The sequence below is a fragment of the Halichoerus grypus genome, chromosome 8 (assembly GCF_964656455.1).
Source record: "Halichoerus grypus chromosome 8, mHalGry1.hap1.1, whole genome shotgun sequence".
Lineage (NCBI taxonomy): Eukaryota > Metazoa > Chordata > Mammalia > Carnivora > Phocidae > Halichoerus > Halichoerus grypus.
In genome coordinates, this window is record NC_135719.1 from 56960159 (window position 1) to 56983754 (window position 23596).

General features: G+C 37.2%; 2 protein-coding genes across 10 annotated transcripts in view; one reads left to right on the plus strand and one right to left on the minus strand.

The window, feature by feature from the left end:
* The window catches only part of MNS1 (meiosis specific nuclear structural 1), a 42099-nt gene extending 34503 nt beyond the window's left edge, over positions 1–7596 (plus strand). The window contains exons 9-10 of one of the 3 annotated variants that reach the window (XM_078079294.1): positions 5373–5498; positions 6784–7573. In XM_078079294.1, the coding sequence (XP_077935420.1) occupies positions 5373–5498; positions 6784–6876 (219 nt within the window). In that variant the 3' untranslated portion in view covers positions 6877–7573. Of the gene's footprint in view, positions 1–5372; positions 5499–6783 lie in introns of all 3 variants that reach the window. The other 2 variants (XM_078079293.1, XM_078079295.1) reach the window with 2 other exon arrangements.
* The window catches only part of TEX9 (testis expressed 9), a 190779-nt gene continuing 174468 nt past the window's right edge, over positions 7286–23596 (minus strand). For 6 of the 7 annotated variants that reach the window (XM_078079298.1, XM_078079297.1, XM_078079299.1 and 3 more), the window contains 2 exons: positions 8041–8175; positions 7286–7742 (listed from right to left, as the gene is read on the minus strand). In XM_078079298.1, the coding sequence (XP_077935424.1) occupies positions 7665–7742; positions 8041–8175 (213 nt within the window). In that variant the 3' untranslated portion in view covers positions 7286–7664. The other variant, XM_078079302.1, reaches the window with a different exon arrangement.

Sequence of the window (23596 nt, forward strand, 5' to 3'; positions counted from 1 at the left end):
AACAAAGAGAAGTAGATTTCAAGGGGGGAGATAATTCCATCTTGTCCGCATTGATTCTGAGGCCCCAGGGGGAGATTTGTTAGTTGGCAATGTAGATTTCAGAGTTGGAGAGGGAACTAGGTTTGTGCCTTTGGACACATTGATTTCTCTATTTTATGTTTCATTCATAAACCTGAAATAATACTTACATAATCTGCCTCACTAGTTCGTTGAGCTTTGAGAACCAAATAAGATAATATATAAGTGTTTTGTAAACATAAACAGCTCTAAATATGAAGAGTACAGATTAGGCATATGGTACATATTTTTAATTAATAGAAGTGGTAGTGATAACAATGAACATTTACTGAGCGTTTACATGTGTCATTCGCTATTCTAAGCTCATTACAAGCAAAGTGGTAACTTTAAACTTTCAACCTGTGAGTTAGGTACTGTTCTGCCCCTATTTTAAGGATGTGGAAACTGAGGCATAGAGAGATGATATATATATTGCTCAAGGTTTCACAGCAAGTGGCAGAGTGGGGATTAATAAATTAACTATTGTAATGATGACCTTTTTCTGTATGGGTGGACAGGAAGAAATCTCGAGATAATCTTATAATCAACAGATACTGACCTGCTAGGCATTCTCCTGAGTGTTGGTGAGGGAACCAAAATAAATAAAAGTTAATTCTGGTAGCTTCTAGGGTAGTGCAAAAAATAGGTCCCAAAAGACTCGATTATATATAAAATTATACTAAGAATACATTTCTTAAATGTACAATGTAAACATTTATAGAATTTGGTAGTTGTAATTTACTAGTTGTGCAATACAGTTGACCCATGAACAGCACAGGGCTTAGGGGTGCTGACCCCTCCCCCAGTCAGAAATCCACATTTAACTTTTGACTCCCCCAAAACTTAACTAATAGCCTACTGAGGACCAGAAGCCTTACTGATAACATAAAGATTCAATTAGCACTTATTTTATATATGTATTACATCCTGCATTCTTAAAGTAAGCTAGAGAAAACATTTTTAAGAAAATCATGAGAAAATACATTTATAGTACTGTATTTATTGAAAAAAAAATTACAGGTACGGGGACTTGTGCAGTTCAAACCTGTGTTGTTCACGGGTCAACTGTACATTTATGGTGGAACCATGTGGGTTTACCTGGAAATACATGAAAGATGAATAAAAGCAGAAGGCTTTTCTAAGTTGGCAACATAGGGAATTACCACAATGAGAAATGTGAATGATAGGCAAAGGAGTTTAGATATGATACAATAGGAAATTAGTGATCATAACATGGTCTTTAGCAAGAGGAGAAGGTAGTAATTCAAGAAAGAGGTGATGAGGACCTGGAATAGGTTCACAGAGCAGTGGAAGAAGCAAGAAAGGGAAGAGTTTAATATTTTGAAAGGAAGAGGAGACTGGTATGACTTTTTTGGACCATGTAGGATAGAGTGGAGGAAGGAGTCAAAATAACTCCAAGGTTTCAAATATGAGAAACTCAAAGAATACCAAGTGCTGTTATGTTTTGAGGTGGAACGAAAAGATACAATTACTTCAGTTTTAATCATGGTGGGTTTGAAAGAGAAATGCAAATTGAAAATATCCTGAAGGCAGTTGACCCAGAGGAGCAAAACTTAGGTCAGATTTTCCTAGAAATACATATCTGGCATTAAGTAACACAGAGAGAGAGGTTCAAGCTAAGATGATTCCTCCAAAGAATATATTATGAGAAACAATAAGGGGGCCAATCAAGTCTTGGTGAACATTCTTACTTGGGAGTAGGAGGAGGAGGAAAAAAACAATGGCAAGACCAAGAGATGGTTAGAAAGGCAAAAGAATCTGGATGGTATATCACAGAAAACCAAGAGAGATCAGCTCTGTCTTTTGCCTGCTCCAGGAGGTGTTGGGATACTTTGGTTCTCCTCTATGCTTACTTACTTCACGCCATAGTTCTGTTGCCATACTTCCAGATGTCTAAATGACATAGTTGGAAATCTTGTAGGTGGCCTTAGAATTTAGGTTTCCAAAAGTGAACATTCCAGACAAACCTTTTCCAATTTCTGTAGCCTGACTCTTGGTTAAAGACCACATATTCAGTCGGTCACCCATGTCTATGACCTTGGAATCATTCCTGGATTTTTACCCATTCCTATCTAGTAATTTTTAGTCAGCCACCAAATTCTATTGACTTCACCTCAGCAATAAGTCTTAAATCCAGTTTCGTTTCTTCATAACTTAGTTCAGACATTTAATATCATTCCTGCGGACTACTGAAATGGTCATCTACTTTTTTCCAGTCCATCTGCCACTAGTTACTATGGGTTTAAAAAAACTCATTATGTCTTCCTCCTGCTTAAACTTAAGTGGATTGCGGCATTAATTCCCAATTCCTTAGCTTTGATATAAACCAATCATGATTTACTCTAACCTTTAAGGGTTAACCTGTAAACACCTAGCATTTTGCCTAGCAAGTGGAAAATAATGTTTGTTGATTCAGTGAGGGTGATCAACACTGTCAAATGAGCAGAGCAGTCAAGGAGGATGAAAATTAGAAGGCTTTTGAAACTGATCAGAAGGCTTTGAATACTCATTGCCTAGAAAGAGGTAGAAACAGTGACGAACCATCCCATCTCACGGCTTACAGAGCTAATTAGAAAGCTCCTAGAAAAGTTAGCGAGACAACTGTAAATGGAAATCAGATAAAACTACCTAAAGCATAGATACTTCAAACAATTTGTCTTAATTTTCTCTAATGTAAATATTCCTAGTATGAAGCTGTGTGCTTCAAGTGTCCGTGAGATTGGGTCACGTCCCAAGGGCAAGGGTAGGTTTTTATGATCATGGAAAATATTAATCCATTCCTTTCTAATCCTATAAGGCTGTAACTGCTTTTTAGATTTTAGAGATATTCCTAAAATAGTATCTACAATTCTGTCTAGCTCTAAAAAATTCATATGGTTAGTCAGACAAAAATCTGAAACTCGCCAGGAAATAGTTTCCTACTACCAGCTATGCAGACTTTGTCCTAAATGGACAATTGATTTCAGACTTTTCTAAACTCTTTATCCTAATTTACTATAAAAATGTTTATTAGGATATTTAATGTGTTTACCACATCCTAAGAAGAGAAATCTTGTATTCTACCCAAATTAGAGACTGTACATCATTGGACAAAAATCTAACAAGTGAGCTTTCCTCACAACATCATAGAACTTTCTTGCATCTCCTTTTTGTAAGAAACAGATCAGTTAGGATTAGGTTTGGCTACAGGTACGGAGTACCAAATTAATAGTGGCTTAGTAGATAGGGGGAGTTTATTTTCCCACATAAAAGTCTAACGATAGATAGGCAATTCAGGGCTGGATGGAGGCTTTTTCAGTCTCCAGGAACCAGGTTCAGCCTAGCTTTTCACTGTGGCTTCTACAGAATATAGTCTTTATCTTCATGGTCTAAGTTGGATCTTCACCCTTCATGTTTCAAGTGGCAGATGGAAAAGGTAAAGAAGGGACAAAGTGAGTATATGAGATTGATTCCCAGAATCTGCATATGATACTTCTGCTTATATTCCATTGGCAGAAACCAAGTCCTATTTTGACCACACCTGACTGTAAGGTAGCCTTAGAAATGTAGTCTCAAAAAGAAAATTCAGGTATAACGATTCCATGGCAGATTCTATTACCCTATTTGATCTTAGAGATAACATAAATAAGAGCCACTCAACTCTTTGATTCAGGAACAAGATGGGTAAGAGTGTCTTTTCTCAATTAGCTGTATCAATGCTGCTTCTGATTCTGTAATGCAGATCATATCATAGTCTACAAAATACTCTTATGAGAAGCAATTACAGGTTTAAGTGGCATTGGATATGGCTGTGTCCCAGCATCCTTCTTTAGCTTCATCTGGTAACTATGAAGAGTTATTAAGTTATGTAAAAGCTTGCCTCCCATTGTAGAAAAAGAGATACTCTTTTCTAGTTTGCGAGACTTTGACAAGGAGTGGTCTGAAGAAATGACCCTAAGAAACTATAGTTATTGCAAAGACAAGCTTAACATTAATACTACTTTAATTCTAGGTAGGAATTCACTGCTTCAATGGTCTGCCTTTAGCACCCTTCCCTTTCCAATAGGATTATTTGGGTACAGCTCTGTAAGAGTTCTTTTAAGCCCTAGAACTTTTTTTTAAAAATATATTTTTAAAGCTTTTATTTGAGAGAGAGAATGAGAGAGAGAGCATGAGATGGGGGAGAGTCAGACGGAGAAGCAGACTCCCTGCAGAGCAGGGAGCCCGATGTGGGACTTGATCCTGGGACTCCAGGATCCTGACCTGAGCCAAAGGCAGTTGCTTAACCAACTGAGCCACCCAGGCGCCTCTAAGTCCTAAAATTTTTTAAAGCTGGTCCTCTCTTCCATAGTATATGGCACAGAAGTTTGGTGTGGTTATATAAGAGCATTCAGAACTCTCTCCTGAGAAACACTGGTTCTTCTGTTGGAACTCTTGCTGCTACTCTTGTGCTTCATACAGGCTCTTAAAAATCTTAACATATATGGAAATATTTACCTTTTAGATATCCCTATTCTGTTTTATCCAGCTTTTGTTTTACACTGTAAGCTGCCTTCAGCACTTGGCATATGGTAAACATTACATAAATATGTGAATTAATTAGGAAATCCTTTCTTTGAAAATTTTTTCCTTCATAATGAAGATATTGTCCTAAAAATATATACTTGCCTCCCTGAAATCCCAGGCATGACTATTGCTTTTTTTTTTTAAGATTTTATTTATTTATTTGACAGAGACACAGCGAGAGAGGGAACACAAGCAGGGGGAGAGGGAGAAGCAGGCTCCCTGCTGAGCAGGGAGCCCCATGTGGGGCTCGATCCCAGGAGCCTGGGATCATGACCTGAGCCGAAGGCAGACGCTTAACGACTGAGCCACCCAGGCGCCCCTGGTATTTTCTTTTTTTTTTTTTTTTTAAAGATTTTTAAAATTTATTTGACAGAAACACAGCGAGAGCAGGAACACATGCAGAGGCAATGGGAGAGGGAGAAGCAGGCTTCCTGCTGAGCAGGGAGCCCCATGTGGGGCTCGATCCCAGGACCTTGGGATCATGACCTGAGCCGAAGGCAGACGCTTAACGACTGAGCCACCCAGGCACCCATGACTATTGTTTTTGTAACTTCAAGGGAACAGTGGCTGTAAAAGAGATATGTTATATATATAATAAATATGAAAGATATATATACTATATAGTATTTTCTGAAGTTAGCATCAAAAATAGTTCATCACTTTTATCTAATTCACTGCAAGAATAGTTTTGATGACTTCTTAAAAGATTAATGTATTCTGTGACAATAAAATTTTATTTACATTTCCAGCAACGTGAACTGGAAGAATGGCAGTTGCAGCAAAGAAGACAAGGATGTATTAATGCAATTATTGAAGAAGAAAGACTAAAACTTCTCAAAGAACATGCTACAAAATTACTAGGATATCTCCCTAAAGTAAGTGAGATTTAACTCAAGGTATATATAATCTTCCTGACCTCCAATAGTGGGGAAAATACATGCTAATTAGGATTTCAGAGGGCCTGGGTTTCACTTCTGGCTGTTAAAAGCAGTAGTGGGATCTTAGGCAGTCAGTGACTCCTGTCTTTAAAATGAGAGAGTTGGTCTTGGCACATTCTTAGAAGTATGAGCTAGATTTCCTGAATTTAAATTTTGGAAGTCTAAAACTAAAGTACCCTAAAGCAGTAGTGATACTTTGTACACTAAAGCTGATGACATACAGGAAAATCTTGTAATTGGTAACACTGCTAACAGACATGTGCTTGAACCGAGTCCCAGACAGATCTGCTTTCTAATGGGAGGTTATAAATAAGCACTAGGTAACCTGTTTTTAAAAGTACTTCCAAAAGATAACATTTTCATGTATAAGTGAGATACATTCTGACTCTAAATGAAATAACAATTGAGTTTCATAAGCCATATAAACATCTGGATGCATGTAAATAAAATTTCCATCCTTCAGATATAGAAATGTCATTTGATTGATTTGGAAGAATCAAATGCGTATTTTGTTTTCAGTGCAGTGCTAAGGAAGGAGAAAGGGAAATGAGTAATTATTGCGTGTCCACAGGATGTTATAGTCAAGTGATGTATTAATTTTTTTAAAAGACTATAAATTCTGGAGAGTTTGGGATTTAGATAGTTTTAAAAGTAAATAATTGTGGAGATGGGGAGAGCCAAACAAACCTGATACAGCCCCAAATGACCTAAATTATTCTTTAGCTCCTTTAAATTATATAAGTAAATATTTAACAGCCTTTTACTGTATAAGAGAAAAGAAAAGTAAATAAAAGCATGGAGAATTTCAAAGGGCTTGCTTAAATGGCGTAACTCCAAACCTGGAGCCTTTCCTGCAAGATTGAAGGTTTGCTGATCAGCCCTGGAAGGAGGCAAGAGCCAGTCCTTTCACCCTGACCTTATTAAATTCTTTCTCATTCAGCCAATCCTAGCAGTGGTGACCTGCAGTAGTGAGGTAGAACAGCCAAGATTCCTATCACAAATTCTTATACTGGAGCTGATAGATAAGTCAGGAGATCAAAGAATATTCAGTATACATAGCGAGTCATAATTTTAGAGAACAGTGATATTTTTCATAAACGTATTAAATAGATTTCATTATCTTGGAGATAATTTCACCAACGTGTAGTCTATAGTTAGTCTTACAAGCATTTGGTGAAATACTCTGGCATTTGAAGTAACCCACAAAATATTTTTCTTGTAGGGAGTATTTAAAAAAGAGGATGATATCGATATGCTTGGTGAAGAGTTTCGGAAAGTGTATCAGAAAAGGAGTGAAATTTGTGAAGAGAAGTGACACCATCAAGATTTGGTAAAACCTGGATTGTTTTTACCACTAGATGTCACTGTAACTTTTGTTTTACTAAATCCATAATCTATTTAGATTTTCTAAAGTGTCTCTGTAATTCATAAGAAAATATTTTTCTGATAAAAAATTAAGCTACTAAAAATTAATTGCTTTTAGTTAAACTCGTTCTTGTACTGATGATAATTTGAAGATCTGAGTTCTACACCACATCACAACAGTCCATATAAATACATTAGAGGCCAAACCCAGGAGACTAACTTCTCCATACTACTCCTGCTGCTCAGAGCTTTTTCTGCATTGCCATTCAGACTACAGTTCCATCGGTATTTGTGTTTTAGGAACTTAACTTTACTTCTGGGATTTGGCCAGCATAAGGAAAGAGAATAGTTAGAGTGAGGAATTTCAAAGTGCTTTATTGTCAATAAAAACTTAAAAACAGAATTTCTATCAATCACATAAATTTATCATTTATGAACTAGAGCTGAATCTCCAGAACATAAAGTACTTTACATTAGAGGGCAAGTGGGTCATAAGAATCAAAAGTTAAATCCTATTATTTTACAAAATATCACCTTTTTCTAATAATTACATATCAATTTTGTATCCCCTAAATCTGAACAGGGAATTCACTGGAATTGCTTTGATTTCATTACCAAATATCTTCATTACTTATAAAGAGTAAAAATAAATCATTAAAACTATAGTTAAATAAAATGTATATGGATCATACAGTTATACATACAAAGTCTGTATACTTTAATTATAAAGTAGATCATTTATGAATTTCCCCATTCAATTGCCTTCATAAATTCCTCTTCAGTGAAAGACAGCATCTTGGCAGCTTCAATATGCATCTGCATTTGTAACAAATCAATATTGTTTTAGTATTAAGAGCAGACCACAGAACAACAGGAAATCGATAAAAGTGTGTGTATAAATATGCTGTCAAATTAATAAGCTCTGTTGGAATGTGTACTCGAATTCTAGCTTGGATGACACTTTATATATAAATCTTATGATGTATGTTATATAGATAAAATTTTGTGCCTGAGCATGTCAAAATAAAAAACATATCTAAAGTACAAATAACTTTTAGTAGAGCGGCCCAAATAACATCTATGATTTAATTGTGTTTTTTAAGGATAGACTCACCTTCTGCCTTTTTAAAACATCAATTAATTTTAATTGTTTCTTGAACCCTAGCATTAATTCTCCTTTCTGTTTTTCTAGCTTCTTGTTTTCTGATTTTAATGCTTCAATTTTTTTGTGTTCCTCATTGGCTATATCCTGCAAAAAGAAAAAGAAAAATCCCATATAGTCATCAGTCTTTATTGGAAAAAATTATAAAAAATACTGTCACATTAGTAATAACTAACTGAAATACAAAATTTTATAAATTTTATTCTTTGCATTACTGAATAACTTTAACATTGATAACTTTTAATGATGCTCATGTCTCACAGATTTTAAACATTTTAGAAATAATTCAGTTCTAATTCCAGTAATGGCAGTTTGCAGTAGACCAACTCTTCTGGGGGTAGCAAAAACATACTTGAAGGTATAGATGAGTAATCAGTAATAAGCAGAAACTGGATGTGATATGATCCTTGAAAAAAGGGAAATATACTGGCTGAAGTCCACATTCAGATGGCTTCTGAAAGCACCTTCTACTTCATGGGTTCACAGGAGATAGACCTTGAGGAAAAAGTAGCAGTCTTCCTGGTCTGAGGAATAAGACAACAGGGTTGCCAGGGTAGAAATCATAGAAAGAAAGAATGGAGCCCTCAAAATTCCCTCAAATCCTTGGCAGACACCTAAAATACCCCAAATACCCCATGTGCAGGGTGAGACCCTCTAGAAACACATGAAAGACAACAGCTGTGGTCTAAAGAGCTGAGCAGAGAATTCAGCCACAGGCCTGACAAGAGAGAATGTGTAATCTTGGCAAAAATTATCTGAATGAACTCTGCATCAATTTGGACAATGCAGAAAAAGGACCAGTGAACTCTGACAGGTCAATAGAATTTAAGTACAGGAAGATCTTAAAGAAATGTTAAAGGAAGCCTTTTATGCAAAAGGACAATTATACCAGAAGGAAATCTGAATCTACATACACACATATAAAAAAGGTACCAGAAATGATAACATATCAGACTTCTTTTTTAAATAAATCTCTTTAAAAGATAATTGATAGTGATGTCACCAAGATGGCAGATTAGGAAGTTCAGGCCCTTGTCCCCCAACAAACATACATGGAAACAGTGAAGATACAATGTAGTGTTGTGAGAAGTACAGAAGCCAATTAAGCAGCAGTAACAACTAAGCAAACACCTAACCAAGAAATAGCCACATTCAAAATGATAGGAAATTTCATGGCATTTATGCTCATCCTTTTCCCTTACCCTCCTGGCATAATGGAAGGAAGACTTTCAATTTATAGAAAGAAGAGTAGAACTTGCTTGTAATGTTCTGACTTGTCTGGGGAATGCTTGAGGGACTGTCTCGCCTGACTCAGAGCACTGATGGAATGGTGGCACAGTTTATATATCAGGTTGGAGGCTGTTGGAAGCAGTAGTGGGAACTGCTGCACATGGGGCCTAGAGGGGTTCTGCAGAACCATGAATGCCTAGGGGCAAGAGATTATCGGGATTATTTATTGAGGAGTAAAATACAACATCTAAGGCCCTGAGAAGAAGCAGGGCTGAGATTCCTAGGAAATTAAGACATTTAAATGACAGACAAAAGAGCTTTAAGACAAACAGAAAACAATACAAAATGATAATAGGAAGTTATTTCCCATCAGTAATAACTTGAAATGTAAATAAATTAAACTTACCCTAGATTGGATTTAAAAAACAAGATTGAACTCTATACTGTCTACAAGAGACTCACTTTAGATCTAAGGACATATACTGAAAACTGAAAGGATGAAAAAAGATACTGCATGCAAATGGTACCCAGAGGAGGACAGGGGTGGCTATAATATCAGACAAAATAGACTTTAAGTCAAAACAGTTATGAGAGACAAAAAAGGCCATTATATAATAAAATGCTCAATTCACCAAGGAATTATAACAATTATATATGCACCAAACATCAGTTCCTAAAAATACTGACAGAACTGGTGGAAGAAAAAAAACAACTCTGCAATTATACTAGACTTTAATACCCCACCTATGGATATAACAAACAGAAAGAAGAGCAATGAGAACAGTACTTGAACAACCCAACAGACCAACTGGACCCAAAAGACATATAGTACATTCCACCCAACAAAATCAAAATACACATTTTCCCCCCTAAAGATTGATTGATTTATTTTAGAGAGAGAGTGAGAGAGCACACGGGGGGAGGCGCAGAGAGAGAGGGAGAGAGAAACCCAAGCAGACTCTGTGCTGAATGTAGAGCCCGATCCGATGCGGGGCCCAATCTCACCACGCTGAGACTACAACCTGAGCTAAAACCATGAGTTGGCGCTCAACTGACTGACCACCCAGGTGCGCCCAAGTACACATTTTTCTTGTACATGGAACATTCTCCAAGAGAGATCATGTTAGGCCACAAAACAAGTCTGAATAAATTTTAAAAGACTGAAGCCATACAAACGGTCTTTCCTGTTCCCACTGAAATGAAACTAGAAATCAACAACAGAATGAAAATTGGAAAATCCATAAATATGTGGGAATTAAACAACATACTCTTAACCAGTGGGTCAAAAAAGAAATCACAAGGGAAATTAGAAAATATCTTCAAATAAATGACAATGAAAACACAACGTACCAAAACTTATGGGATGTAGTCAAAGCAATGCTAAGCGGAAAATGTATAGCTATAAATGCTTACATTAAAAAAGAATAAAGATCTCAAATCATAACCCAACTTTATAACTAGAGAACTAAACCCAAAGCTAGTTGAAAATAGGAAATACTAAAGATTAGAGCAGAGATAAATGAAATAGAGAATAACAGTAGAGAAAAATCAATGAAACCAGGAGTTGGTTCTTTGAAAAGATCAACAAAATTGACTTCACCTAGACTAAGAAAAAAGACTCAAATAACTAACAGAAATGAAAGGGGATATTACAACTGACTTTACAGAAATAAAATTGTAAATGGGAGAGTAGACATTACAACTGAAACCACAGAAATAAAGAGGATAAGAGAATGAACAATGGTACACCAATAGACTGGATAACCTAGGCGAAATAAATTCCTAGACACTCCCAATCTACTAAAACTGAATGATGAAGAAATAGGAAATCAGTTCAGGCAATCCAAACAACTATGTAACTAGTTAGGAGATTTAAGGAGTACTCAAAAACCTCTCAACAAGGAAATCCCCAAACCAGATGGCTTCACTGGAGAATTCTACCAAATATTTAAAGAAAAATTAACACCGAGAAGAGTCCAAGATGGCAGAGGAGGAGGAGACCTTAATTTCATCGGGTCCCAGGATTTCAGCTAGATAGCTATCAGATCATGCTGAACACCTACAAACTCAACTGGAGATTGAAGAAAAGAATACCTGCAACTCTACGAATAGAAAGGCAACCACTTTCTGGAAGGTAGGATGTGTGGAGAAGTGAATCGGAGGCGACATATGGGAATATAGACTGTGGGGGGAGGGAGCCTCTTTAGCAGGCTACCGGCAAGTGATAGAGCAGCAGAGCACAAAACTGGAACTTTTAGAAGTCGGCTCCGCTGAGGGAGGTCACTCAGGTGGCTAAGCAGGAGGTGGAACCCTCGCTGGGACAGTGTGGTCTCAGGACCCTCGGGGTCACAGAAAGACCGGGGGTGCCTGAGTGCGGCAGAGCTCCCAGGTATCAGAGTGGGCAAGCCGGCTGCAGAGACGGAGCCCAGGAGCGGGCTCTCAGCTCGGGGTTGCCATAAACCGTGATCCACGGCACAGTCAGGCCACTGCGCTTCCAGCAGGGACCCAAGTGGCAGATCCGGAGAGAATCCCCTTCCTCCCCCAGGGAGGAGCAGCACGGGAGCGCACCACAGGGATCTGCTGGGTTTGGGGACTCCACACGGGGTCGGGTGCCAGAGATAGAAATGCTCAGTCACAGGCCAGGTGCACGGAGTGCGGCTGGAGACCAGGGAGATGGGAGTGACTGACTGCTTTTCTCTGGGGGCTCACTGAGGAGTGGGGACCTGAGTTCTCAGCTCCCCCGGGGCAGAGGTTGGTAGGCCACCATTTTCACTCTTGTCCTCCAAAGCTATACAGAAACCTTGCAGGGAAAAAAAGCTCCCGAGAGCAAACCTGAGCAGATTACTTAGCCCAGACTCAGCAAGGGCGGGGCAATTCTGCCTCCAGCAAAGACATTTGGGAACTTTGGCAACAGGCCCCTCCCCCAGAAGATCAGCAAGAACAGCCAGCCAAGACCAAGTACCGATCAATGAGAACGGCAGAACTCCAGCGCTAGGGGAATACTGCATATAGAATTCATGGCTTTTTCCCCATGATTCTTTAGTCTTTCAACTTTAATTTTTTTAATTTTATTTTTTCTTTAAAATTTTTCTTCTTTCCCTTTCCAACCAACTTACCAATTCCTTTTAAAAAATCTTAATTTTCATTTTTACAATCATATTCTATCCCTTCGTTGTATTTAACCTTATTTTTGTATATATATGTTTTTCTTTCTTTAAAATTTTGGGATACAGTTTCTTCTAGCAGACCAATACACGCAAAATCTATTGTATGGCTCTGTTCTATTAAGATACCTGATCATATTCTTTTTTTCTCATTTTTCTTCATTTTTTAAAGTCTTTTTAAATTTTCATCTTTACAGTTACATTCTATCCTCTCAATGTATTTATTTTTGTATATATAAATTTTTATTTCTTTACAATTTTGAGATGTGGCTTCCTCTAATAAACTGACCAAAATACACCCAAAGATAGTGTATTGCTCTGTTCTGTTCACATTTATATCCCTTCCTTTTTTGTTTTTTTTCTTTTTCTTGTTTTTTTAATTTCCATTTTTATAGTTATATTCTATCCTTTCATTGTATTTAATTTTATTTTTATACATATACAAGTTTTTCTTTCCTTAAAATTTTGGGATCTAGTTTTCTAAAAAACAGACCAAAATACACACAGAATCCAGTGTATAGCTCTATTCTGCTCATCTGTCTGATTTTTTTTTTTCTTTTTTCCCCCGGTTTTGGGTCTCTTCTGATTTGTTTAGTGTATATTTCTCTGGGGTCCTTGTTGCCCTTGTAGTATTTTGTTCTCTCGTTCATCTATTCTTCTCTGGACAGAATGACAAGAAGGAAAAACTCACCTCAAAAAAGAGAACAAGAAGCAGTACTGACTGCCAGGGATCTAATCAATATGACATTAGTAAGATGTCAGAACTAGAGTTCAGAATAACGATTATAAAGATACTAGCTGGGCTTGAAAAAAGCAGAGAAGACACCAGAGAATCCCTTTCTGGAGAAATAAAAAAACTAAAATCTAACCAAGTCGAAATAAAAAAGGCTATTAATGAGATGTAATAAAAAATGTAGGCTCTTGGGGCGCCTGGGTGGCTCAGTCCGTTAAGCGGCTGCTTTCGGCTCAGGTCATGATCCTGGGGTCTTGGGATCGAGCCCCACATCCGGCTCCCTGCTCGGCGGAGAGCCTGTTTCTCCCTCTCCATCTGCCTGTCACTCTGCCTACTTGTGCTCTCTGTCAAATAAATAAATAAAATCTTTAAAAAAAAAAAAAAATGTAGGCTCTAACTGCTAGGATAAATGAGGCAGAAGAGAAAATTAGTGATATGGAAGACCAAATGATGAAGAATAAAGAAGGTGAGAAAAAGAGAGATAAACAACTATTGGATCACAAGGGGAGAATTCGAGAGATAAGTGATACCATAAAGCAAAACAACATTAAAATAATTGGGATCCCAGAAGAAGAAGAAAGAGAGAGAGGGGCAGAAGGTATATTGAAACAAATTATAGTGGAGAACTTCCCTAATCTGGGGAAGGAAACAGGCATCAGAATCCATGAAGCACAGAGAAGCCCCCCTCGAAAATCAATAAATAGGTCAACAAAACAAAACAAAAGACTATAATAAGAGATGAGGAAGGACACTATATCATACTTAAAGGGTCTATCCAACAAGATCTAAAAACTGTAAATATCTATACCCCTAACATAGGAGCAGCCAATTATATAAGCCAATTAATAACAAAATCAAAGAAACATATTGACAATAATACAATAATAGTAGGGGACTTTAACACCCCTCTCACTGAAATGGACAGATCATTTAAGCAAAAGATCAACAAGGAAATAAAGGCTTTAAATGACACACTGGACCAGATGGACTTCACAGATATATTCAGAGCATTCCATCCTAAAGCAACAGAGTACACATTCTTCTCTAGTGCACATGGAACATTTCATTCTCCAGAATAGATCACATCTTGGGTCACAAATCAGGTCTCAACCAGTACCAAAAGACAGGGATCATTCCGTACATATTTTCAGACCACAATGCTTTGAAACATGAACTCAATCACAAGAGGAAAGTTGGAAAGAACTCAAATACATGGAGGCTAAAGAGCATCCTACTAAAGAATGAATGGGTCAACCAGGAAATTAAGAATTTTAAAAATTCATGGAAACAAATGAGAATGAAAACACAACGTTCAAAATCTTTGGGATGCAGCAAAGGCAGTCCTAAGAGGAAAGTATATAGCAATACAAGCCTTTCTCAAGAAACAAGAAAGGTCTCAAATACACAACCTAACCCTACACCTAAAGGAGCTGGAGAAAGAACAGCAAAAACAGCAAAGCCTAAACCCAGCAGGAGAAGAGAAATAATAATGATCAGAGCAGAAATCAATGAAGTAGAAACCAAAAGACAGTAGAACAGATCAACGAAACTAGGAGCTGGTTCTTTGAAAGAATTAATAAGATGGATAAACCCCTGGCAAGACTTATCAAAAAGAAAAAAGCCCCAAATTAATAAAATCATGAATGAAAGAGGAGAGATCACAACCAACATCAAAGAAATACAAACAATTATAAGAACATATTATGAGCAACTATATGCCAGCAAATTAGATAATCTGGAAGAAATGGATGCATTCCTAGAGATGTATAAAATACCAAAACTGAACCAGGAGGAAATAGAAAACCTGAACAGACCCATAACCAACAATGAAATTGAAGCAGTAATCAAAAATCTCCCAATAAACAAGAGCCCAGGGCCAGATGGCTTCCCAGGGGAATTCTACCAAACATATAAAGAAGAATTAATACCTATTCTTCTGAAGCTGTTTCAAAAAATAGAAATGGAAGGAAAACTTCCAAACTCATTTTATGAGGCCAGCATTACCTTGATCCCAAAACCAGACAAAGACCCCATCAAAAAGGAGAACTATAGACCAATATCCCTGATGAACAAGGATGCAAAAATTCTCACCAGAATACCAGCCAATGGATCCAACAGTACATTAAAAGGATTATTCACCATGACCAAGGGGGATTTATTCCTGGGCTGCAAGATTAGTTCAACATCTGCAAATCAATCATTGTGATATAATACATTAATAAAAGAAAGAACAAGAACCATGTGATCCTCTCAATAGATGCAGAAAAAGCATTTGACAAAGTACAGCATCCTTTCTTGATTAAAACTCTTCAGAGTGTAGGGATAGAGGGTACATACCTCAATATAATAAAAGCCATCTATGAAAAACCCACAACGAATATCATACTCAATGGGGAAAAACTGATAGCTTTTCCCCTAAGGTCAGGAACATGGCATGGATGTCCACTATAACCACTACTATTCAACATAGTACTAGAAGTTCTAGCCTCAGCAATCAGACAACAAAAAGAAATAAAAGGCATCCAAATCAGCAAAGAAGTCAAACTCTCAATCTTTGTAGATGATATGATACTTTATGTGGAAAACCCAAAAGACTCCACCTCAAAATTGCTAGAACTCATACAGGAATTCAGCAATGTGAGAGGATATAAAATCAATGCACAGAAATCAGTTGCATCTATACACCAACAACAAGACACAAGAAAGAGAAATTAAGGAGTCGATCCCATTTACAACTGCACCCAAAACCGTAAGATACCTACGAATAAATATAACCAAAGAGGCAAAGGATCTGTATTCAGAAAACTATAGAATACTCAAGAAAGAAATTGAGGAAGACACAAAGAAATGGAAAAACGTTCCATGCTCATGGATTGGAAGAACAAATATTGTGAAAATGTCTATGCTACCTAGAGCAATCTACACATTTAATGCAATCCCTATCAAGATGCCACCAACTTTTTTTCAAAGAAATGGAACAAATAATCCTACAATTTGTATGGAACCAGAAAAGACCCCGAATACCCAAAGGACTGTTGAAAAAGAAAACCAAAGCTGGTGGCATCATAATTCCGGACTTCAAGCTCTATTACAAAGCTGTAATCATCAGGACAGTATGGTACTGGCACAAAAACAGACACATAGATCAATGGAACAGAACAGAGATCCCAGAAATGGACCCTTAACTCTATGGTCAACTAATCTTCGACAAAGCAGGAAAGAATGTCCAATGGAAAAAAAAAAGTCTCTTCAACAAATGGTGTTAGGAAAATGGGACAGCCACATGCAGAAGAATGAAACTGGACCATTTCCTTACACCACACACAAAAATAGACTCAAAATGGTTGAAAGACCTAAATGGGAGACAGGAGTCCATCAAAATCCTTGAGGAGAACATAGGCAGCAAACTCTTCGACCTCAGCCGCAGCAACTTCTTCCTAGAAACATCACCGAAAGCAAGGGAAGCAAGGGCAAAAATGAACTTTTGGGACTTCATCAAGATAAAAAGCTTTTGGGGGCACCTGGGTGGCTCAGTCGTTAAGCGTCTGCCTTCGGCTCAGGTCATCATCCCAGGGTCCTGGGATCGAGCCCCGCATCGGGCTCCCTGCTCGGCAGGAAGCCTGCTTCTCTCTCTCCCACTCCCCCTGCTTGTGTTCTCTCTCTCACTGTGTCTCTCTCTGTCAAATAAATAAATAAAATCTTTAAAAAAAAAAAAAAAAGATAAGCTTTTGCACAGCAAAGGAAACAGTCAACAAAACCAAAAGACAACCAACAGAGTGGGAGAAGATATTCGGAAATGACGTATCAGATAAAGGGCTAGTATCCAAAATCCACAAAGAACTTATCAAACTCAACACCCTAAGAACAAATAATCCAATCAAGAAATGGGCAGAAGACATGAACAGACTTTGTGCAAAGAAGACATCCAAATGGCCAAGAGACACATGAAAAAGTGCTCAACATCACTCGGCATCAGGGAAATACAAATCAAAACCTCAATGAGATACGACCTCACCCCAGTCAGAGTGGCTAAAATTAACAAGTCAGGAAATGACAGATGTTGGCGAGGATGTGGAGAAAGGGGAACCCTCCTACACTGTTGGTGGGAATGCAAGCTGGTGCAGCCACTCGGGAAAACAGTATGGAGGTTCCTCAAAAAGTTGAAAATAGAGCTACCCTACAACCCAGCAATTGCACTACTGGGTATTTACCCCAAAGATACAAATGTAGTGATCCGAAGGGGCACATGCACCCCAATGTTTATAGCAGCAATGTCCACAATAGTCAAACTATGGAAAGAGCCTAGATGTCCGTCGACAGATGAACAGATAAAGAAGATGTGGTATATGTATATATAATGGACTATTACTCAGAAATAAAAAAAAATGAAATCTTGCCATTTGCAACAACGTGGATGGAACTAGAGGGTATTATGCTAAGCAAAATAAGTCAATCAGAGAAAGATAAGTATCATATTATCTCACTGATATGAGGAATTTGAGAAACAAGACAGAGGATCATAGGGGAAGGGAGGGAAAAATGAAACAAGATGAAACCAGAGAGGGAGATAAACCATAAGAGACTCTTAATCTCAGGAAACAAACTGAGGGTTGCTGGAGTGGAGGGGGGTGGAGGGAGGGGGTGGCTGGGTAATGGACATTGGAGAGGGTATGTACCATAGTGAGCGCTGTGAATTGTGTAAGACTGATGAGTTGCAGACTGGTACCCCGAAACAAATACATTATATGTTAATACAAAAATTTTTTAAAAAATTAAAAAAAAAAATTGAGAAACTTTTAGCTAGACTAACCAAGGAAAAGAGAGGTGCCCAAATCAGCAAAATTATAAATGACAAAGGAGACAATTGATATGTCAAAAATACAAACGATCATAAGAAAATACTGTGAACAACTATATACGAACAAACTGGATGACCTAGATGAAATGGGAGACATTCTTACAAACATACCACCTACCAAGACTAAATCAGGAAGAAATAGAAAATTTGAACAGATTAATTACTAGTAAGGAGATTGAATCAGTAATCAAAAATTTCCCAACAAAAGCAAAGCTCAGGTACAGATGGCTTCACTGGTGAATTTTACCAAACGTTTAAAGAATAATGCCAACCTTCTCAAACTCTTCCAAAAAATCAAAAAGGATTTATTTTACAAGGCCAGCATTATTCTGATACCAAAACCAGGGAAGGACACTATAAGAAAACTACACACCAATGTCCCTGATGAATATAGATGCAAAAATTCTCAATATAATAGTAGCAGACCAAATTCAGCAGCACATAAAAGGATTATTCACCATGATCAAGTGGGATTTAACCCTGGGATGTAAGGATGGTTCAACATAAACAAATCCATCAATGTGATACATCACAATAGAATGAAAGAAAAAAAGCACATGATCATCTTAATTAACACAGAAAAAGCATTTGACAAAATTCAACATCCATTCATGATAAAAACTCTTAATAAATTAGGTTTAGAAGGAATGTACCTTAACATATTATAGGCCATATATGATAAGCTGACACAGCTAACATCATACTTATGGTAAAAGGATAAAAGGGTTTCCTTTAAGACTAAGAACAAGACAAGGGTGCCCATTCTCACTACTCCTATTCAACAAAGTACTAGAAGCCCTAGCCAGAGCAGTCAGGCAGGAAAAAGAAATAAAAGCCATCAGAACTGGAAAGGAAGAAGTAAAATTGTCTCTATTTGCATATGACATGATTTTATATATAGCAGCTTTATTTATAAAAGCCAAATTATGGAAGCAACCTAAGTGTCCATTGATAAATGAATGGATAAAGGAGATGTTATACATGTATACATGATAGAGTATTATTCAGCCATAAAAAAACAAAATCTTGCCATTTGCAATCACATGGATGGAGCTAGAGAGTATAACACTAAGTGAAATAAGTCGGTCAGAGAAAGACAAATACTATATGATTTCACTCATATGTGGAATTTAAGAAACAAAACAAAACCAAAAAAATGAGCAAAGGAAAAAAGAGAGAGACAAACCAAGAAACAGACTTTTAACTTTAGAGAACAAATTGATGGTTACCAGAAGGGAGGTAGATGGGGGGATGGGTAAAATAGGCAATGGGGATTAAGGAGTACACTTGTGATGAGCACTGGGTGATGTATGGAATTACTGAATCACTATATTGTAACTATCACCTGTAACTAGTATAACACTATATGTTAACTATACAGGAATTTAAAATAAAAAAGAAAGAGGGGAAAAAAGAAAATCCTAAAGACTCCACCAAGCAACTGTTAGATGTAATTGATAAATTCAGTAAAGTTGCAGGATACAAAATTAACATTCAAAAATCAGTAGTGTTTCTATACACTAACAAAGAATTATCTGAAAAAGAAATCTCATTTATAATATCATCAAAAACAATAAACTTAGGAATAAACACAACTAAGGAGGTGAAACACATGTACAATGAAAACTATAAGATATTGATGAAGGAAATCAAAGAAGATACACATGAATGGAAAGGTATCCTGTGTTCATGGATTAGAAGAATACTGTTAAAATTTCCATACTACCAAAACAATCTATAAATTGAATGCAACCCTCTCTATCAAGATTCAAATAGCACTTACTACAGAAGTAGGCAAAACAATCCTAACATTTATATAGAACCACAAAAGATTCCAAATAGCCAAAACAATCCTGAGAAAAAAGAACACAGTGGGAGGCATCACACTTCCTGATTTCAAGCTATATCAAAAAGCTGTAGTAATTAAAATAGTATGGCACTGGCTTAAAAGCAGACACACAGACCAGTGGAACAGAATTATGAGCGCAGAAATTAACCCACGCACATACGGTCAATTAATATTTCACAAGGGAGCCAAGAATACTCAATGGGAAACGGATAGTCTTCTCAATAAATGGTACTGGGGAAACTGGATAGTCACATGTTAAAGAATGAAACTTGGTTCCTATCTTACACCACTCACAAAAATTAAACTGAAATGGATTAAAGACTTAAATGTAAGACCAGAAACTCCTAGAAAAAAATATAGGAAAACAACTCCTTGACATGGGTCTTGACTATGAGTTTTTGGATATGACATATAAAACACCAGTAACAAAATAAAAAAAACAAGGGGAACTACATCAAACTAAAAAGCTTCTGCACAGCAAAAGAAATGATCAACAAAATGAAACTGCAACCTACAGAATGGGAAAAAGTAGTTGCAAACCATATAGCTGATAAGGGGTTAATATTTACAATATGTCCAGAAATTATACAACTCAATACTAAAAAACTCCACAAATAATCCAATTAAAAAATGGGCAAAGGACTTGAAGATATTTTCCAAAGATGATAGACTACAAATGGCTAACAGGTACATGAAAAGGTGCTCAGGGGCACCTGGGTGGCTCAGTCGTTGGGCGTCTGCCTTCGGCTCAGGTCATGATCTCAGGGTCCTGGGATCGAGCCCCGCATCGGGCTCTCTGCTCAGCGGGAAGCCCGCTTCTCCCTCTTCCGTTCCCCCTGCTTGTGTTCCCACTCTTGCTGTGTCTCTCTCTGTCAAATAAATAAATAAAATGTTTAAAAAAAAAAAAAAAAAAAAAAGAAAAGGTGCTCAGGGCGCCTGGGTGGCTCAGTTGGTTAAGCGACTGCCTTCGGCTCAGGTCATGATCCTGGAGTCCCGGGATCGAGTCCCGCATCGGGCTCCCTGCTCGGCGGGGAGTCTGCTTCTCCCTCTGACCCTCCTCCCTCTCATGCTCTCTGTCTCTCATTCTCTCTCTCTCAAATAATAAATAAATAAAATCTTAAAAAAAAAAAGAAAAGGTGCTCAACATCACTAATCATCAGGGAAATGCACATTAAAACCACAATGAGAAATCACCTCATGCCTGTTTGAATGGCTATCATCAAAAAGCAAGAGATAACAAATGATGGAGAGGATGTGGAGAAAAGGGAACACTTGTGCACTATTAGTGGGATTGTACATTGGTAAAACCACTATGGAAAACAGTTTAGAGGTTCCTCAAAAAATTTAAAATACAACTATCATATAATCCAGTAATTCCACTTCTGTAAATATATCCAAAGGAAATGAAAATACCACATCAAAGAGATATCTGCAACCCCATGTTCATGGCAACATTATTTACAATAGCCAAGACATGGAAACAACCTAAGTGTCCATCAGTGGATGAATGGATGAAGATGTTGTGGTATCATTGGCATATTATTCAGCCACAAAAAAGAAATCCTGCCATTCACAACATGGATAGACCTTGAGGGCATTATGCTAAGTGAAGTAAGTCAGACAGAGAAAGACAAATACTGTGTGATCTTACTCATACTTAAAAAAAATTTTTTAAAAAAGTCTTTTAAAAAATGCATAGAAAAACAGAAGGAAGGTGGTCAAAAGGCACAAACTTCCAGTTATAAGATAAAAAAGAACTAGAAATGTAATATACAACATGATAACTACACATAACTGTTGTATGGTATATTTGAAAGTTGTTAAGAGAGTAGATCCTAAGAATTCTCAATACCAGAAAAAAAGCTTTTCTGATTTTTTTGTATCACTATGAGATGATGGATATTAAATAAACTTACTGTGGTAATAATTTCACAATATATGTAAATCAAATCATTATGCTCTACACCTTAAACTAACACCGTGCTGTATGTCAATGTATCTCAATAAAACTGGGGGAAAAGATATCAAGATAGCAAATAAGCATATAAGGATGCTCAGTAGCATTCATTGGTCATTAGGAATATGTAAAGTAACCACAATAAGGGGCGCCTGGGTGGCTCAGTTGGTTAAGCGACTGCCTTCAGCTCAGGTCATGATCCTGGAGTCCTGGGATCGAGCCCCACGTCGGGCTCCCTGCTCAGCAGGGAGTCTGCTTCTCCCTCTGACCCTCCTCCCACTCATGCTCTCTGTCTCTCATTCTCTCTCTCAAATAATAAAATCTTTAAAAAAAAAAAGTAACCACAATAAGATACAATTAGTCACCCACTGGCACAGTGAAATGTAAAAGCCTGACTATATCAAATGCTGGTGAAGATATGGTATAGCTAAAACTTTCAAATGCTGCTGTGGGGAATATAAATTGTTAGAGCCTTTTGGAAAACAGTTCGGCAGTTGAATGTACATCTATAATAAAACTCAGAATTTAAATCTAGGTATTTACCCAAGAGAAATGAAAACAGATGTCTACACAAAGACTTATATGTGAATGTGCATTGCAGCTTTATTTGTAATAGCGATCACTGGAAACAACCCTAAGTCCATCAATAAGGTGGTATTGTTTGGTATATTTATACCAAGTGGAAAATTATTAAAAGTGAACTACTGTCACATGCAGCAATGGGATGAACTTTAAGATGTTCTAAAATAACTCAAGCTTCTTTCCCAACCTATTCCAGGGAATGGCACGATCTATCTGGTTCTGAAAATTAAAAATCAAAATGTCCTCTTGAAAGCTTCCCTTTCCCACAATCCCATATCCAGTCCATCACCATGTCCTAGTGATTTTTCTCTCTTCAGTGTATTTTGATACTTGGTTTCTCTCCATTTTTACCACTATCAGTTTAGGCCAAGCTACCTCATCATCTCTCACACTGCTATTCTTAACCAGCATCCATTCTTGCCCCCCCAATTCTCCACACAACAAACAAAAACACTTTCCACGTGCCCATATGATCATAGCATGGTCTCCCCCAACCTTGTTCAAAATAACCATGCAGTGGCTTTGTACTACTCTTTGGATAAAAGCCAAAATACTTAACACAGCCTAAAGGATCTAGATGGTTTGGCCTCTACCTATGTTTGAGGCTCATTTGATAACAGTCCCTTCACTTCCATCCCTGACTTTCATGACCTTGTCTTTTTTCCTGCCACAGAGCTGTTTTTTACATAGGATTCCTTTTGTCCATAATCTCTTCCTAGCATATAACTTGTTAATATTATTCAGATCTTAGCTTAGAATTACATTTTTTAAAAAAGCATTCCTTGACCTGGTTACTTGCTCAAAGCACAGCTGCACCTCAGTTTTACTTGATGAATTGTCTAAATAACACACAGCTTCTCCACTACAAAATGCATGATTACACAGACCACATTTATTTTTTTTATCACCTTTATACCTCCAGCCTCTAGTAAAGATCTAGCAGGTACCTAGAAGGTCCTCATAAATATTTCTAAATGAATGAAGAATTAGAAATTATCTGTTCCTAAATGAAGTAACATGGGCTTGGTGACATATTTTAAATGGACTACAAGCAAACCATCTAATCAAATGCTCTGTTTTTAAGAAGCATTCCAATTAAAGCATCTCATAGTTGTCTTTCCACATTCCTTCCTGC